This window comes from Rattus rattus, chromosome 3 (genome assembly GCF_011064425.1).
Source record: "Rattus rattus isolate New Zealand chromosome 3, Rrattus_CSIRO_v1, whole genome shotgun sequence".
Classification (NCBI taxonomy): Eukaryota; Metazoa; Chordata; class Mammalia; order Rodentia; family Muridae; genus Rattus; species Rattus rattus.
Window position 1 is genome coordinate 87872101 of NC_046156.1, and position 19606 is coordinate 87891706.

The 19606-nt window shown below is 39.4% G+C and overlaps 1 protein-coding gene across 1 annotated transcript; it reads right to left on the reverse strand.

Annotated features, from left to right (window-relative positions):
* Positions 1 to 229: 229 nt before the first annotated feature.
* LOC116895849 (serine/Arginine-related protein 53-like) lies at positions 230 to 14417 on the reverse strand. The gene is made up of 4 exons (XM_032896958.1): positions 14399 to 14417; positions 6985 to 7112; positions 1180 to 1332; positions 230 to 573 (listed from the first exon to the last, which is right to left on the reverse strand). The coding sequence occupies exons 1-4, from the start codon at positions 14415 to 14417 to the stop codon at positions 481 to 483; spliced, it is 393 nt and encodes a 130-aa protein (XP_032752849.1). The 3' UTR covers positions 230 to 480.
* Between the last annotated feature and the right edge of the window lie 5189 nt (positions 14418 to 19606).

Sequence of the window (19606 nt, forward strand, 5' to 3'; positions counted from 1 at the left end):
GGGACACAGAACACCCAGCCTTCAAGTCTAACACGGCCATTGTGGAGACTTTCCAGAGTACACTTTATGATACCTAAAACCTTAAGGAAGATGAGCTAAGGGGTTCAAAAAGGGTTGCACAACACACAGCAGAACTAAACAATATGGCTCTTGTATATACAATTATACAAGAGTGGGTCAAAAACATGACTTTGTAAGAATCGTAATGAGAAACACTACTGAATATTCATTTATTTCAACACTGATATTTTTATTATTTGCTTTATTAACAGTATAATATGTTCATGCACTCAGCACGTTTATAACAGATTCACTATCCACAATGTTTGATTCAAGTTACCAAATATTTAGTTGAACACGAGGAAGAAATGAGTTTTCTTTTTCATGTAACTGGCTGCTATTTTTGAGAGTGAAAGTTAATGTTGGTCTTTAAAACCTAAGTTTCCAAGCTTCCTGTCAATCCGACCGTAAGTCTACTGCTTAGGCCACAGGACTGCCCATCAGTCGTTCTTGTCGGAGAGCAATCAATCTCTTGAACCACTTTTCCTCAGCTTCAGCTTTTTCAATAAATAACTGCAGTAAAACAAAGGAGAAGGGAAACGTTAGTGTGCATCAGGAGCTCGGAGCTGAAGTGACATGACAGGAGTCACTGTGACAGAACACTCCCAGAGCAACAGTGTGTGCTGCTCAACCCTTGATGCCCCTCCACCGCTTAACACCCAGCCACTGTGAAGCAGGAGCCTCAGGAGTCTAAAGTAAAGGGATAGCAGGACTGGCAACCTCACAGCCTACATCTGCAGGCTCCTTCTGAGAAACATAGTCACGTCACTCCGTAAAGACACAGACTATGATATTAGTGACAGGGTCACAGCTGAAAAACCAGAGCCGCGCTAGCATTAGAACTTTGACTATATAAAACTTTCCCACTTCAGTTATTAAAAAGGAAAACCATTTTCCATTTTTTGACCATTTTTCATAAGTACAGAACAGCTTTGAAAGTCAGGAAACATATTTACCCAACACCAGATTAAAATAAAACCATAAGGCTTGAGGTCAGTTGCCCACTTGTAGCAAAGAGAAGCCATGGACCCTTTTGCAGTGGTCTTCCTAGCGTCAGAAGGACAGGACAACCGCTTGGGGGGACTCAGTGAGCAGGTGCACTAGGCTTAAGGGTCTTACATTTGGATGAGCTAGAGAATTGTCATCTTGGTACTTGATAGCCGTGGGGATGCTGTCAGGGTCTATTTCCTTTCCAGTGCTGGGTGGGTCAGCAGCTACTGATGCTGGTCCTGAGGCTGGAGTCACATGCTTTACCTCACTCGGCTCTACCGACTGAAAATGCAACCAGAGTAATCTGAGCATAACAACGTTTAGAAATGAGGCTTCATAACGTCTAATCTTGAACAGTAATAGCTCTGCTTGGCTCTTCTGAGATGATATTCACATATTCAAATATACACATATTTGGTGTCTAAATTATAAGATCAAAAGTTACATTATACTTCTAACATTAAGTTGGCCTCAGGTATAAAGAAAAATCTAAAAGTCATCTTTAAAACACACATCTATTCTTGTTAGCTATAGTTCACTTACCACACCTCAGCATATCTACACAGCTACACAATGCTATCACGATCTATTTTAGAATGCCTTTATTATTCCGTCCGCCACTCCATATCTATTACCCACTACTTATTATTTCTTCCAACCTCTTGAAGATCTACTCCATGGCTGTCTACTCTAGATATTTTGTGTAAAAGGAACCATGCAGTGAGTGGTTTCCATTTAGCCTGGTATTTTAAGGAGCCATACGTTATAGCACGTCAGCACGTCCTGTGAAGCTGCTAAAGAACCCTTCACTGTGTGGATGTTCACGCTGACCTGCACGTCACCCACCGCTAGACTCGGGGTATCTTCCAAGATTATTTGAAAGTACTTTGAAATAAAAGCTTTAAAAAAGGTACGTGGTATTCTGTAAGAATAAACCAAAATTCTTCCCGCCCCGTCCACCTGCACGCGGCATCTGCCAGACCCATACACAGCACTAAGTGCTGGGACACAAAGACGGATAAATCATGGCTCCTGCCTTGAAGGAACCAGAGGCATGTGCTGACTGAGGTAAACGTCAGTCTCCCCTGACAGAGGAGGTGGTCTGGGGAGTGACTGATTAGCAGCAAGTATATGATATGAATTAGATAAGAATCTGAAGTTAACATGTAATACAGAGTAGAGGAACGGGAGATCAATTCTCCTCTGTAGTCTTTTCAACATCTATGGTCTCTATTTTATTTAATTTCTATTTTCTTTTGACTTATATCTATTTCTTACCCATTTTCTGAATGAAGTTCTAAACAAATATTACTATGGAAAATGTCTAGAGGATGCACAAATTAAGTTTTTCTTAGATTATTTTATTTTCAATTTGGAGACCTATCAATTTAACTGTCTCATTAAATATTGCTTGGTAAGCCCTAGAGACAAGAGGAAAATAAAATAGAAAAGGGGCCTGTGTTTGCTGGGGAGTTTTGTTGTTGACTGAATTAACAGATTATAAACAAGTATGTAACAATAAATACTTAATTATTAGCCACAGTATATACTCACAAGAACTGGATAAGATACGGACATAAAATGATGGGGATTGGAGAGGCGAGTCTAGTTTAGATTGGGTGCCTAGGGACAGCATCTTTTATTTACAAGTAAACTTTAAGACATAGGAAGAGGAAGGGAGTGTTAGCCAGAGAACACTGTGCACAAGCTGAGAGGAGAAGAATCAGGAGGGGGGGAGGGGCTCAGGGAGGGAGGCCAGGGTAGATAATGTGCAGTTAGGCACTGTAGCCCAGGACCTGACTGGCACTTGCTAAGCTGGGCTGCACAACCGCTCAGCACCAGGGCAGGAAACTGACTTCAGGTGGAGGCCAGGACCTGGGAGAACCATGTTTCAGTTCACTCTTGGGCTACTTACAGTCAGATACCTGAAAACTGCTTAACAGACCCGGTCAGCTGCTATAGGTGTTTCGGTAGAAGGGAACATCCTTATGTGCTGCTCAGTAACAGATTAGTCCCTGAGTGTCTGTGTGCTTCTGCAAACATGTCTGTGAGTGCAGACACGTGTGCATGTGTGCATGCCTGCATGGCGCTGTTTCTCAGGCATTCTCTATGCTGATTCTTGATAAAGGGTCTTTTTCTGGCCTGCAGGTCACCGAACAGCCTAGGCTGCTGGCCAGTGGTCACAAGGCCCCACCGGTCTCTGCCTCTCCAGCGCTGAGATTACAAGCCCAGCAGCACTTTTCCATGGGGTTCTGGGGATGGAGCCCCAGTCCTCATGCTCACATGACAAATATTTGATGGACTCAACCATCCCTTCTAGGGCTTAATGCTCAGACTCATTCGTCGTTTTAGCATTTTATTTCATTCAAACTGAATTTGTTTTCACACTAAAGGGAGCTGGTCTGCGTACATAAGAAAGACTTCTACTCTTATAGACAAAATGACCCTGAAGGCTGTGTTTCTGGGAAATCATCAAAGAAAAGCAGACATTCTGACACAGTGAGAGAATTCTGTGCTGCACTGCTTCCAAATGAAGGTATGCTTAGCACGACTAAAGCGAATAACCACTTACATTCATGTGAATCCCAACCTTAATTTTTATATATAAATAAAAGAAATAGTGTTTACATTTTATTTGGCATTTTTTCTTATATTTTGAAGGCAACATCACCACTCCCCCGCCATTCATTTCAAACATTTGTATATCTCTGACTGCGCCTAGAAGGTACAAGGCCCTAGTGATAAAGTTATAATACATATTCATGAAACTAAGTTAAAGGGAAACCCAATATTCTGTGTGAGGGACAGTGGGGCCCATGTCAGTCACCAAGACTGGAGAAGTCACTGCTTGGTAGTCCACGCTGCCTCATAGAGACTGCTTGGCAGGCTCCCAGAGCCTAGGCAGGGATGCTGACCACACGGTGAACTGCCTTGAGAGGGTGTGGAGGGGCTGTGGACTCTCCCTCTGTGTCTCCTCTGAGTGTTCTCCACAGCGTGTGTGTGCCAGCACCTGTTCTAGATCTCTTTCTTGCCTCATTCCCTTGACAGGCCTCTCACTGAACCCGGAGCTAGTCCAGGGGAACCTGGTGACCTGGTTGTACCTCCCCCCAACCCCCCTGTGTGCTGGCATACAAACACATATCTTCACCCTTGCAAGAAAGAGCTCTTGCCTACCAAGCCATTTCTTCAGCCGAACATTAAAAAAAAAGTGTAAACAAACACACAAATTAAAACTATCAAAAGTTAGGATTGGAACATGGAAGTTTAAAATTTTGTGACAGTGGAATCAACAGATGCTTCTCAGCTAAGTGATGGAAAACGTAAGAAAAATTTAGCTCAACTAAAGAAACAGATCTCAGCACCGGACCATAGAACTTCTGCCTTTGTGCAATACTGCCACCTGGTGGTACAATTGGAAAATGACTTTCCTAAGCCTCCAATGAACAGAAATGCCCATGTTGCACAGCCCCCCCCACCCCGCTTCATTCATTAATTATTCACTTTACATTCTGATTGCAGCCCCACCTCTCTTCCCAGTCTTCCCTCACACAGCCCCTCCTTTTACCCCTCCCCTCCTCCTCTGGTACCAACCCATGCTGGCACATCAAGTCACTGCAGGACTGACACATCCTCTCCCACTGAGGCCAGACAAGGCGACCCAGGTAGGGGAACAGGATCCACAGGCAGGCCACACAGTCAGGGGCAGTCCTGGCTCCAGCTGTTGGGGAACCTGTATGAAGATCAAGCTGAACCCCTGCTACATATATTGCACAGGGTTATTTATTCTCCTTTTGAACACTGGGAGATTATAAGCTAGACACATCAGTCTTAGGGTTAAAGGGCTGGTGTCAAGTTTATGTGGGGCAGCATCTTAAAACAAGCTATGTCTTAGCTTTTAAAGACACTGATGTATCAAGGATCTTTCACATTTTCTAACTCCTCGGGTAAGGTTCCAGAGTTAGACAGTTAAATCAGCATGTACTGTAGGATACCCCGTGTGTCTAACGTGCTATTACTGTGAGGCATTTTATACCTGGTGACAGCTCTCTACCTTAACCAGTGGAAGCCACAACTGAAAAGGTGGCTAAGCATGGACAGCCTTTAGAGAAGCAAACTTTAGACTAAGTGCACACAACTGTCTGGAGGACAAAGATCTGGCAGGCTGGGCCCTGGCTGATTTAGTCTTCAGGGGAGTTAATCTGCACTATGCAGTGAGGATAGCCCATCATGTCTTCTCGGGACTTGGATGAAATAGTACTCAGGATAATTTACTTCTCTTTGCTAAGTAATCTCCTCATAAATAATTCATCTTCTTAGGCATCCCGAGTCCTTGCCTTACACTGCAGACACAGACATTTCAGACTAGACAGCGATGTCCCTCGTTTTATCCTCAGTGGAGGGTAAATTTATTCTTGTTAGGCCACCACTGCTCTTCTGATCATTCCGAAGCACAGTTAGTAATGACAGTCATCTTAGCCAGATGGCGAGGACTTTCCTGTGTACTAAGAGGTGAGTACCATCTCCTGAGGCTTTAGCATATTCTCCTGTTGAGAACAACTAATTCTCGCCAGGTAGACTTTCATGAAGGAAAACCTGAGTTAAAAATAAAGGTAAAGAAAATAATACTTAGAACCATATAGGAAAGCATTGTAGAACAAAGCCCAGTCTAGAGACTGTAGAGTAGTATTTCCACAGAAAGAAGTCACTCACTGATTCTAAGAACATCCAAGAAGAATAGAGAATTCAGAACGAAGTTTGGAAAATCAATACAGCTGAGACCAAACCCTTAAACAAATACACTTGTTAAGATAAATGGACTTATCCTATGCAAGAATAGACGTTAAGTAAAATGGATACACCTCCATTTCATAGCTGTGGCTCTCAGGTGTGAGCACTCAAGTTCAAATGGAACAAACACTGCGACACACAGGGGCTACCCAGTCCACACCTGACAAACATCACACGTTCAACTCATTCTTTGGAATATTCTATCTTTAAATGCATTGGGTAATTTAAAAATTTCAGATTTCTATTAACACCAGAAGTTCTATAGGAAACTATGTGACAGTTTTTACATATCAGGTTAGTAAACATGAAACAGATTTTGTTTAAAAGACAGAGAGCCACTTCTACTTTTAGTGAGAATTTAAATTGGTATGATATTTTTAGAGGGTAACTTTTGAAACATTAAATAATGCAAACTTGAACAAGTAGCTTCATCTTATTAAAAACATGCAATATCCAGAGTATAACTACTTATAAATCCGATACAGGAAAAATAAATGACTACCATTAGGATGTTATATAGCCTTACTATATTTGCGCATGTATTAGACTTTAAAATAAACGTAAGCTACAGCTATTACTGCACTGTATCCATGCTACTAAAGGGTGCATGCATTTCCTACAACATCTTTTCCTTCTAAGGAATGCAAAGTCTTAAAAGCAGTCTTCTTGATGAGTGAGAGAATAAGTGAAAAATTCCACAGAAATGAAATGCCATCAAAGTTCCTCTTTACCAAAGCCGACTGAGTGACACACATCTGGGCAAAGACCAGATCCAGTCTTCTATTTGAGCAGTAGCTTTATCAATTAAAGTCCTTAAAAAAATCTATCTAGGAATAGCAATTCAAAAAGTATACACACATACATGTAAAAGAACCTGCATATATTCCTGGAAGGAGCTGTACAGTTACAGAATCATATGTGGTGATATCTTAGTTGTTTTGATAAACTTTAAAATAAAAACGGTATCACAACCATGTTTACAGTGTGTTTTTGTTGACTCATTCTCTCACCAACACGACTGACATTCTCTTCCTCATTCATCTACGTACGGGAGGAAGCAGTCAGACCTACGTAAAATCCATTAATAAAGCACCCCTGTTAGTTGGAACCCAAAGGCTTATTCATAACGTCCACGTGGCCACTTACCTTTTTGACATCTTTACTTGATCTGAATGTCTGCTGAACAAAAGAATCACTTTCAATTGCTTCAATTTCTTTTACTCTTTTTACTTGTTCTCCCAGGGTGGCTTGGTCTAAAAAGAGAACGTAGTGCACTTTAGTACAAGCTTGTTACCAGCACTGCGCCCATGCAAATGGATATACCATGCTAAGCTGTAGTAAGTACTGCTCCCCTTGAATTTCAAAAATAAAATATGCCTAGAAACCAAGGCTCTCACCTAAAGGCTACAGGTCACTGAGAAGGCAGTGCTACTGTGATTTTGGTTAATCGAAGCCCCTTCCCCTCTACTGTAACATTTTATTATGAAAACACACAAAAGGAATGAAAGGACAACAAATCCACCCATAACCATCACGCAGTTTTATATCCATCTCTACTTTGCATTCTCATCTATTTTGGGGTGGAAACCTGGAGTATGGAAAGTAAACAAAAACAAACTCTAGACCACATACTGTTTGGTCAACCTTAACAGATTAAGATGCAACACCAATAATAACAATATTATCATAATTCTGTTGGTCAAGCCCCAGATTACTAGTAATTAGATATACTTTGCATGCTCATGTTTAACTTTCTATAGCAGCTTGTTTGAACAAGATACAAACTAGGATCCACATGACACTTGCTTGGCGGCAGGATTTCTCAGTCTCTCCATCATGCAGCGCCTCCCCCACTTCACTGTCACTGTTTACTGAGCAGCTACTTATTTCATACTTTCCTGCCTTCTGGGTCTGGCTGGCCTTAACCTCATGATGTCACCCAACACAGTCCTCTATCAAACACTGTTTGTGCACATGAGCACGGAGACCTGGCTCCATTCTAGCTTAATTTATTCTGATCGAAAATGTATCATCTGAGGTCTGGAGCGATGGCTCAATGGTTAAGAGCCATGGCTGTTCTGGGAAAGGTCCTGCATTCAGTTGCCAGTGCTCACTGGGCAGCTCGTAACTACCTGTAACATCAGTTTCAGGGAATCTGAGGTGTGCCTCTGGCATGTACCAGTCATGCATGCGGTGCACATACATACATAATACATACATACATACATACATACATACATACATACATACATACATACACTCAGCATACACAGGAAATAAACAAATCTTCAAAACTTATAATTAGTAGCGTTATGCATTTTTTCTTACATTAAATCAGGGATCGCGCTGACCACCTGTCTTGATATTCAGATTGATAAATGGGTCCAAGGTCTGACCATTTCCATTATAAAGTTCATGAATCTTTTGACTGGTGGTTTTAGTACATTAGTGTTTGCTTCTTAAGTCAATTATCTAATGAGAAGCTATAAAATGTAACCTCTCGTATTTATTAGTTATGGTTTTTTCACACAGGGGAGCATTCTCGCATTGGCTGTCAGTGGCTGAAATGCAGCCTGTATTATGGGTTACAGAAATACTTCCTCTCTGAAATTCCCATGTGAGTGCATGTCTTATGGCATGTGTGTGGAGTCCAGGGCACAAGTCCTGGAAATGGCTTCCCTCCTTGCCCTGTGTGGTTTGGAGACTGAACTTGAGTCAGCAGGTTTGTGTGGTAAGCACTTTACCCACCGAGCCACCTCACAGGTCCTGACTTCTCCTCTTTATTTAGTACTTTCGGTCTACAGGTTACCAAAGATGTCAATCATGAGCTCACAATAATATGCAAATAGTTTTAAAGATGCTCCAGTTGTTCAGTTCTGCGTGGCTGGCCTATGTGTGACCCCTAGTAGTGAAGCCCTGGCATGCTCTCCACGTTTATCTTGCATAGCTCCTGCCCCTCAAGTGATGCGATCCACTTCTCCACTCCTTGCAGAAGGGGAAGACAGCAAGCAGACCAATAATCTGGGTATCTGACACCTTCACCACTGAACTGCCACTGCTTTTCAGCCTTTTAAGTGTACAGGGGGAAAAATACTCTAGGAGAGAAAACTTAATATGAATCCATGCTTATTATCATCAATTAAATTAGCAATTATGACTTTAAGTAATTTTATAGTTATGCATCTTTTCATATGCTAGAACATTCAGCATTAACATTATTGAAAGGATTCATTTTCTATTTAGGTATGCATTAGATTAAAAATAAAATGGCAATGATTACTGTAAACCACAAAGGGAATTAATGCATTTGTTAAAAGTGTTTTGACCTTAATATTTATTTTGCTGATTAACTGACCAAACACTATGCTTTAAGTTACTTGAAATAATTCTCTATTTGATTATGCTACTAATTTTATAGGGTTATTCGTTTGCTTCTGTTTATTTTTGATTTTTTACATCTTGCTCTACGACTAACATGTTTTTAAGTTGTGATGTAGTTCTAGGTTAAACTGTAAAACATTACCATTCAGAAACATTGTTTTTCCTACCCCAGACCCTTCATTCTTCCTCAAATCTAGAGATAGTGATTTTTCTTAGGTTTGAACCTAGCTTCCATCGTTTACAAAACTCATATAAGCACTCATTTCTCGTCTTCCTGTATGACACCAGCATCCTGCATTCCTCTTTACTTCAGATGTCTTCACGGCAATTCACCATCCTTAGTGCGTTCTTTACTATGCACAGCTAGGCAGTTATCAACTTCACAGCTTTATGAACATGCGTTCATGAATGCTCAGATGATGGCTGAGTGACTCAAGTCGCGTTCTTTCACAGATAGCATTCTAATAAGAAGCAGGACTCGGGTATCAATTCTCATTTTTTGTGTTTTCTTTTCCACACCTTAGCAGGACAAAAAAATGTTCCATGCTTGTTGAAACTCTCGCCCGACATTGGTACCGATCCATACCAATACCAATCCGGAGCCAATGTACACTCAGCTAAGGCAGCTCGATTTTGGGGATTTAGACTTTATGGCTAATGGCTGGGGCTAGCTCCATAGCTGTAGTAACTAGTTTGATGGCTGGCCTTAGGTAAAGGATCTGCGTGACAGCAGTTCTTGCATTCCAGCAGCCCTGGCCTGAGCACGCAGAGGCTGCCACTGAGACAGACATAAAGAACACAAAAGGAAAAGGTTAAGAAAAACTGATGTTGCCTTAAAAACCTTGCCTCAACTTTTGGCCAATCAGAAATTATACTGTACAGTCCCATGCAAGCACCTGTTTACTCGGGGGAAGATCAGCTCTCCCTGGAAGCCCAGCCTGGCTCTCCGGAAGCTGTGCGGACTCTGGGAAGCAGGAGCAGCTACAGCCCGTGGCCGCGTCTTTGGAAGAACACTTTCCCTGTACAAATGCACACACTGCCAAAGCGGTGCAGAGCAGCGCATGGCTCCCTTTGCTTTAGTATAAAAGGTTCTCTGGATTTTAATTATGTGATATACTGAGCATATAAAATGAGAGATTCTTTGTCTGGCTAATGTATTAATATTAATGCATCCCTTACTAATGTGTAATTTTTAAGGTTCTATGCATAGGAAGAATGCCATAGCAGAGAAAACAACAACAACAAAAAATAGGTAGCAACTTTAATGTCTCCTTGAAAACAGTATTTTTTTAAAACATCCTGGTTAGTTTTGCCAGGATTATTTACTATCGCAAATTCTCAACACGAAGCCCTTATTTCTGACTTAGGGATGACGCCTCCTATGTATCAGCTACCAGATCTCTTGGATTTTTTTCTCTAACTGTCTAACATATTCTCTCATTTGGATTTGCAAAGCACATCATTAGTATTAAATGTCAGAGGTGAACTGGGAAACAGTACTGATCTCTAACGCTTGCAGTGTTTGTAGCTTTAAATTCGGAAATACAACTAGTGCCTAATATAAATAAATGTGGAATCCCAGACCCCGGCCAAAGGGCCAGTGTGCTTATTAAAATAGCATTGTAGAAATTATAAAGGAGAGAAGAAAGATTAGAGAAAACAGAACATTATCTCTGTCCTTTAAGAAAAAATCACCTCGGGACTAACAAGGTGACAGGGCACGGGGGAGAAGCCAGCTTGCCTGCTTTACGGTGTGAAAACAAGCCACACAGCTTTCATCTTGTAACGCTCAACCCAAGCCAGCAACAATGACACTTAAATTAAAAACAGGAAGATGCATGGGAGATGCAAAATTTCTGCTTTATAATAATAGCTTAGCTCTATATTATCTGAAAACAATAACCATAAAATATTTTAAATTGCTCCATATTCAAAATTCTAGTATCAACATCCACGAATATAAGTCTTGGGTCTATAACCTTACAGTTTAGGAGTGAATGTAACATATCACAAACACACATCTTGCTATTCTGAGTGCAGGTTCTTTGTTACGGGCCACCTAAAGAGAGTCTGCATTAATTTAAGACTGAACAATTGTGTTAAATCAGTTACTTTTTTTTGCATCCTTACATGAATGCACAGAATCATCTTATTAACCACAAAGAAAGAAAGGAAAACAAATCATTAGAAGCCTGGCTTCATGGAACAGGCCTGTAATTCTAGCTCCCTGGGAAGATGAGGCAGGAGAATGTGAGTTCAAGGCTTGGTTGGGCTGTGGCGTGAGTGAGAGGCCAGCTTGAGTGATACAGTAAACCGATGACTCAAAGCCGAAAGGAAGACTGGGAAAGCAAGGTCAGTCACTATAGCTCAGGGGCAGAGAAGCAAGCCATTCTGATTGACTGTCAACGCGAAGGACAAAAGTTACTAGGAGAATAACATTAAAGAATGTGTAAAAACCTTAACATGGGGAACAGGAAGGAAACACATTCATTAGCACTTAGTGATTCTACAAGTATATTACTGGTAAATACAATGACTTCCTTGTCAGATGTAATGGGTGAGAGGCACGCATGCATACACACACACACACACACACACACACACACACACACACACACACACACAGTCTCCTAAAAATGAACCAAAAACCCATTTTGAGACAAAAATATCAGTATTAATTAATTTTGTGAAGGTAACTTTGATTTCTTTTTGTGAAAAACAAATGTTATTACTGTTGATTTTATATATAAAAATAAGCTCTCCTATTTGAAATTACTGGCAATTTCAATTTGTAATAGTATTTACAAAGTTTTCTTTCAAAATAACACCAACTTGGGCATCAAACAACAGATTTACACTGTGAAATAGATAAAGTCCAATGCAACTTTAAAATTTCATCTGAAGATACAGAATTTTAGTCTACATTTCAGTATTTGATTGCAAACATCAGTGCGTGTCCACTTGCAGTAAAGGGATGGCAACAGCAGATGGCACTATTGCCCAAGATGTCATAGTGGGATGAGGACAACTGGTGCTTCAAAGAGATCTTTAACACATGCAAAGAGCTCATTGTCAACTGGTTCCTTCCAGTTATTAATATTTTATGAACTTATCTAAAGTTAAAATGCGTTTTATGTTAACAAAAAAATTTGGGTCAGTTGGTCTAGGTTACTGAGTTATTTATGATATTGTTCCAGGAAAATATATTTATATACTAACACTACTGCTACAAATCCATTAATAATACAAAGTATTACCCAATCCAGATTAAATTGACTTGGAGATTAGCCAAGAATACAAAATATCCACAAACATCCAGTTTTAAATAACGCAATCAACCTCTGTACTGTAAAGCATTTCCAAGTGCTTTACAAGGATGAAGAAAAAGACAGCATACTTGAGTAGTGACGTTTTTCAATTGAACTTGTAGGTAAATAAAATTAGAAAATTTAAATGATTAAGAATCAATTCATCACTTTTCCTTATATAAATTTTATCATAAAAAATTGCAAAAAAAAATCACATATCGAAATTAAGCAGAGCCAGACTATGAACCAGAACCAATGGCTATATAATGCTATGAAATTCTATACAGTTATAGCAGCCATCAGGATGGAAGACGGTAAGCTTCACACCAGATTTTATACTTTTACCACTGAATGCATCTTATGCATTTATCCATAACACAAACCGACATTCAATATTTCTTTTAAAAAGAATACATTAGAAACCTATTCAATTTTAACATTTATAATCTGTTCATAAAACACATTCTTGAAAACAAATCTCCAGAAATTATATCCACGAACAACTTGAAAAATCAGGAAAGTCCTTAGGTAGAAAGGGCCTTGTCTAGAAGCTTCTGGAAGTTGACTCTGTGAACCCTGAGTCCAAAGGGAAGCAGAGGCTCTTCAAGTGTTTCTCACAAGCAGTGAATGGTTAGGGTCCAGCACAAGCTCGCCTCATATTAAAATTCTCACTTTGGCCCATTAAATAAGACAAATAATTTCAGTGTGACCAGGCTATCAAAGAATTTCAGTTAAGCATTATAAAAAGTACAAGTGAATTGGGCCATTGTGATTCATAAAAACAAAAATCTTTATTGAATACCTCACTTAGAAAGTTTTCATGCCTCTGAATTTTCACTGTCATTTAAGGCCATACCTATCCATATGTTTTAATGATGCTGTCACTTGCCACTGGTGTGAAGAGGACCTCTTCCATAATGCACCTGGCTCTTAGCATATGCTGTATCACACTGATCATGACCTCTGTGTGAGTGGCAGCCCTGTCTCCTCAGTTAAGAGACGAGATAGCTCTCTGTGTTCCTTAAGAGCTTAGTGGAGGGTGCTGTATTGTTTAGTGAGCAATTAATATATCTTTGTTGAATAGCTAATAATCAAAGGGCATTAAAACATTAAAAATAAAATGTTGTACAAGTGACTTAAAAAAATTCAATGTTTTAGTGTTTGCTTTTACTTTGCCTGCATGTATGGCTTGTCTCAAGGAGGCCAGAAGAGGGCACTGGATCCCTGGAAATGGAGTTTCAGATGATGCCTCTATGTGAATGCTGGAAATTGAAGCAGGGTCATCTGGAAGATGGCTTTTAACAACTGGGCCATCTCTCCAGCCTCCTACGTGACAGTTTTAGGAGCTGTGGGTTCTGACTGCCTGGGTTAAACTTTTCCTGCTACTTACACGCTGTCGCCACCTTGGGCAAATGGTGCAAGCCGTGCAGGTCTGAGTTCTCTCTTCTGGGATGGGGATAACAATGGGCTACATATCTTAGGAGGAGTGAGAGATTCCCTCCCCCTTTCTTGCTTTCAAACACTTGAGCACTTGGACAGATAAAGCCATGGGTCCTTTGTACCTTCTTTGAGATGTGCACAGGGATGTGTTCCAGTGTTCTTATTCTCCTCTGTTCATTCTCAGGGTCTTTCCTGCCATGCTTCAGAATGAGTGAACCAAAGCCAGTCGCAGAGTCAAAACAAGTTGGCAGCCTTACTGTCCTTGTGCCATAACTGGGAATGGCACTAAGCATGTTTCAATAGTAGCATGCATTTACTACGTGTTTGTAATGATCTAACCTCACACTAAGCAGAGGAGAATCATAGAATCATGGTTGCTTTTTCATGTTACCCTTTTCTGCTGAAATGTTGGTATGTTGGGGTGTACTTACCAGTATCCCTGTCTAACATAGTTCCCTATCTCCTTTCTGACCCTCTCTCTGCCTTGCTCTATTTTGTTTTGTTTTGTTTTTTTTTTTTGTATTATGGGGTACCCACCTTACTTGTTTACACATATAATTCAGGTCACTGGTTTATCATAATATACTCATAGCATCACCAAGGAAATTGAGCTTATCTAACATTATCAACAGTGTGGCCAGGGCAGTGTGGTGAATGGGGAAGCTACTAAATTGTCACAGCTGCCAGGATCCATTACTTTGAGATATAGGAGGCTTTGCCATTTCCCATGGCATGATCTATCTCAGGTGGTAGGATCTATGTTCAAAGACAATTTGCTGTAGTTTAATGCACAACACTTTGGCTCTGTTGATTTGTGATGCCCTTTGAATGGGAACACGATGGAGAACAAGGTTCTCACTGACATGGTTACTAACATGCCATATGTACTATGCTGGTAGCAGCAACAGGTCAGATTTAAGGCACTTTGGGCTAACTACTTCACGTTTACTTTATTTACCCATCTTAGCTGCTGGGATAACATGACCATTCTCACTGCAAGATGAAAAACTAAAGCACATCAGTAACTCAGCCAAGATCATGTGGGTAGGTGGTGGTGGAACCAACACTGACCTGTGATGTAGTTACTGCTTCTGAAATGAGTTATTTACCCCCTTAATATCACACAATAAATCATCTCCCCTTACTCCTTCCACTTACTAGAAATAACCAATGAACTTGGGACTGCACTTATTCTGTACTCTAATGCTTATTCGTGCAGCAAAGTGTTCTAGAGCTCTATTTGTAGAGGAGATATACACACGGTCTGTTCTTCTGACATTATTTTGATATGGATTATAGAATTGTATTTTCAGAATCTTCTCTACTTAAAACAGAATTTTAAAGAAATTATTATATCATGTTCTTTAAACCTTTATAATGAACAAAAAATCAAGTACTGAGAACCTAGCACTTCCCACTTAAGCTTACAAACAACACAAGCAGGAACACTTTTCACTTCAGATGTCATTATTTACTGTGTGCAACAACTGTTAGGAAAAAATCAGTTTCTATGAATCTGGCTGCTATGTAGTTCAACTACCCTGACTACTGGTTTATGTTTGCTTAAGACATGGTAAACCTGAGTGGTCATGTTTACTTTAATGCAATGATAAGAAATGATCATTTCAACAGAACTACAGAACTAAGGTTGCTCCAGGGTTTTATTTTTATATATATATTTTTTAAATTTTCATTTTAACAAAGTAGAAGTAAGGCATGTAACTTGAGGAACCCAGATTACTAGATTAGAATAAGGAATCTGCAGTTGCTGTCTGCTGTCCATTTTAATTCCAGAATTGTTATTGACTCTAATTAAAATTCTGTAGATGGGAGCCGAGTGTTTCTAAGGAACTACGAGTGAATGCTGTCTGCCAGCCATCTCCATCCAACACCCTACAAGCACACGCAGCCCGCCTGTCAGCAGAGCTGGTGCAGACTTCTCAGGGCACACCACATTTGTCACTGTGGCTAATATCAGAGATACGCAGCTCTTTTTTCTTAGCACACAAAAGCAAGATATGTAATTCAATGCTCAATTTACCCTTGTCTCACAGGAGATTTTTCCCCGCTAATTGATAGAAATTAAGCCATTAATCAAGCCACTAGCCATCATTCAAACCAGGGAAGATGAATACAAACTTTCATCATAACCACCTTCCCCATTTTAGTGTTCATTAGCATTAATTTTTAATGCAATTATGCTATTCTTTTACGCTGAGCTCATAAATTACTGCTCTTTTGTTGCTGGCTGGCCTTGTAAAATCCAAACTAATGCTTTGTGCTCTGATCTTAAAGGCAATTACTAGGTTCTTCTATCTTTTATATCTTTGCATCCTCAATAACCTTTATATATAACTAATATCCATGAGTGACTGTGCCTGTTTTTCTAATGCCTTTATATAAATCTTGGTGTATATAAGTGTAGTCAAATATAGCTCTAATAAACACACACACACATCACATACATTATAAAATGCAGGCATTCATATAAAAATAAGATCTCACAAATTCATCCTGACATTTAGGTTCAAATATAAAGTTATCTCTGTGATTTAAAATAAAAATGCAATGCATTATTATATCAAAGTTATATCTTTCATAACCAATTAGGGAAAACAGGAATATTAATAATGTCTGATCAAACATTTATAAGAACAACTACCTAAAATAGAATAATTTAAGTTTCAAGATCTTTAGGGTTTTTGCCTAGGATAACTGTCTTAGGATAAAATCCTTATTTGTTTTTGTGGTGTACAGGATCAAATCCAGGGTCTTGCACATGATATATGTACTTGTTCATTGAGCTACACCTCTAATCCTAAATATTCATTTAAATTATCTAGAACTTGAATATCAATGAGACAGAGGTGAAGAGTAATAGAAGACTAAAAGATTCATTTGTCCAAAGGCATATTATAAGTACATATAGTAACTCCAGGGCCTCATATTTTGCAAAGGGGAAGTTCTGGGTTATTAGGAGATGATGCTAAAATGAAGACATATTTCTCAGAAGAAACACTGAGCCCACAGATAATGCATGCATCAATTCTCTGTCTCAAACAAAGCAACAGGACACACCTGTGTCCCACGCTCCCACAGCACCAGGGATACTTACTCACAGGGGCAAAAAGATAAAACAAAACAAAACCCTCAAGCCTGTATTCTTGAGTCCTGGAGCAATTCCTTTCTGTCTGTTTGTAAGTTATGCTCTACCTGCATGAAGATTAATGAAGTGAAATTCCCTGAATCTGCTAGTAGTGCTGGTATTGGTGTTGGTCCTCTCAGCTTCGAGCCACACAGCTGCAGTGCTCCCCAGTACTGCTGAGCATGAAGAGGGAGTGGGAAGCACAGGAGAGTTGACGAAAACGGACATTTGAGATGCTAACATCTTAAAATACAGAGGGGATGATGGTGGCTGGATTTTGTCTTATGTTCCCATTGCTGACCAGTTCTTTGTTTTTATTTTTAATATTTTTTTTATCTGAATCAGGAACAGTGAGGAAAGGAGAGAGATTAATACCTGGGATGTCTTTATGTCATAAGTAGATACTTAACATACTCATATCTGAACATCAAGACAGTCAGTAGAAAGCTATGAATTCTAATATAGTTTTAAAAATAAGCATGCTGCATTCGGATCAAGAAACTTAGAAGGAAAAGCTCACAACGTTAAATTAGGCTTTAATAAAGCTTATTTTAAAGCCGTAATTTTAAGCATTTATCTTTTTATAGTACTTATACTTTTATAATATTTCTTTTAAAATGCTGTATCACATTATAACAAAATATTATGTTTAAGCAACCCCCCCAAACAAAAACAGTGTTATTTCATTTGTTACCATCTTTCCTGTGTCTCTTTGAGAAACTAAAATTATGTATAACACTTCTAAGGATATAAATAACTACACAGAGTCATACGTATTTACCATGAGACATTATCAGAGATGTAAAGGCTAATGGAACACCTCTGCAGTTGGGGGATTCCGTAAATGAAATAAGACTGAAAACGGCTTAAACTTTCCAATGGATCACATTACGTATTACCAAAAGTCACGAGTTTGGGGAACAAGTGATCTAACACATGGGAGGACACTCTATAAACACAGGAAATCCTATACTTGCCTATTATCCTATCAGTTAACCCTAAGTACCACCATGATTGAGACACAGACTGTCTCCACAGTCAACAAATGTCCTTGTGCTCCTCTTCAGTCAACCTCCACCCTACCCTGATGAGACTTCAGAGTCTGCTCTCTGCCACTACACATTCGTCTGCAATGTCTAGAATCTGATGTAAGTGACACTCGTGACATCTTACACGCAGCATGCTTTTGAGATAAAGCCACATTGTTTTATATGTGTTAGTGTGCTTTTGGTAACGGTGGAAGTCAAGTGTGTGTAACTATAATTGTTTTCATTCATGTATTCATCAGTGAATACAAGCTGTTTCTAGTTTTGTGTAACACAGTTACCATAATATTCATGGATAACATTTTCCAAGGAATTTTAATTGTTATGTGTATGATGTGTGTCACAGTGTATGTGTGGAGGTAAGAAAACAACTTTCCAGAGGCAGTTCTTTCTTTCTACCAAGGGTTCCAGGGACTGAACTTGGGAAATCAGATATGCATGTCAAGTGCTGTGTCATCCATCCCTGTCCTGTAAGGACAGTTTTGGCTGGTTAATATCTTAACAATACAATGGCTGGAATCTGTGGAATGTACATTGAATTGGCAAGCTGGACGTAAAAGTAGTTCAATGGTAGAGTGTTTGACTAGGGTCTGAGGTCCTGGAGTCAATCACTTGCACTGCCACCCCAAACTGCCAAACTGTTCTAAAAATCAACTATATTACTTTACATCCCCACCAACAGAACATGGAATAGCTCTTCAGTGTCTTCAACATTTGGTTAGATTTTAAATTGTAGCATTTTAATTGGTATATAGTGAGATCTTACTGCTGTTTTAATGTGTATTTTCTGGATGATTAATGATACTGAATTAGTTCGTATAATTTTGGCCACTCAGTAGCTGAAATGTATGTTAAAATCTTTTGTTCATTTTAAAATTGTATTTCTAGGTTATTGTACACATAACCTTAATATTATTTGTGCAACTTTTTTTACAATAAGTCCTGACATTATGGGCTGTTTTTCATGTTGAATAAAATTAATCAGGTTGAGAAAATGAGGGTCTCATTTGCCTTAGTTCACTGTTGATAATGTTAGATAAGCTCAATTTCCTTGGTGATGCTATGAGTATATTATGATAAACCAGTGACCTGAATTATATGTGTAGCTGAAATTTTAAGATTAACATATTTTGGCAAGATTACCAAATGGTTTTCATTTAACAAATTAAAAAGAGAAGTTAACTTTTCAACTGAAAATTCTAGATCAATAATGATCACATCCTTTATAAAATGGTGGAAGTGTTCCAAATTTTAAGGTATTTATAATACAATTTGGTATGAGTAAAGAAAGCAAGCTTAGACTTCACATTAGCTCAAAGGAACTGAGGCCTACACGGTGCCATTCAGCTCTGATAACGAGCAGGGCATGGGGAAGAAGCAAGGGAACCAAGAGATAGGAAATGACAGGCACTGTAGTCTTCCTTCAGTGGCTTTGGGGAGAAATCAAC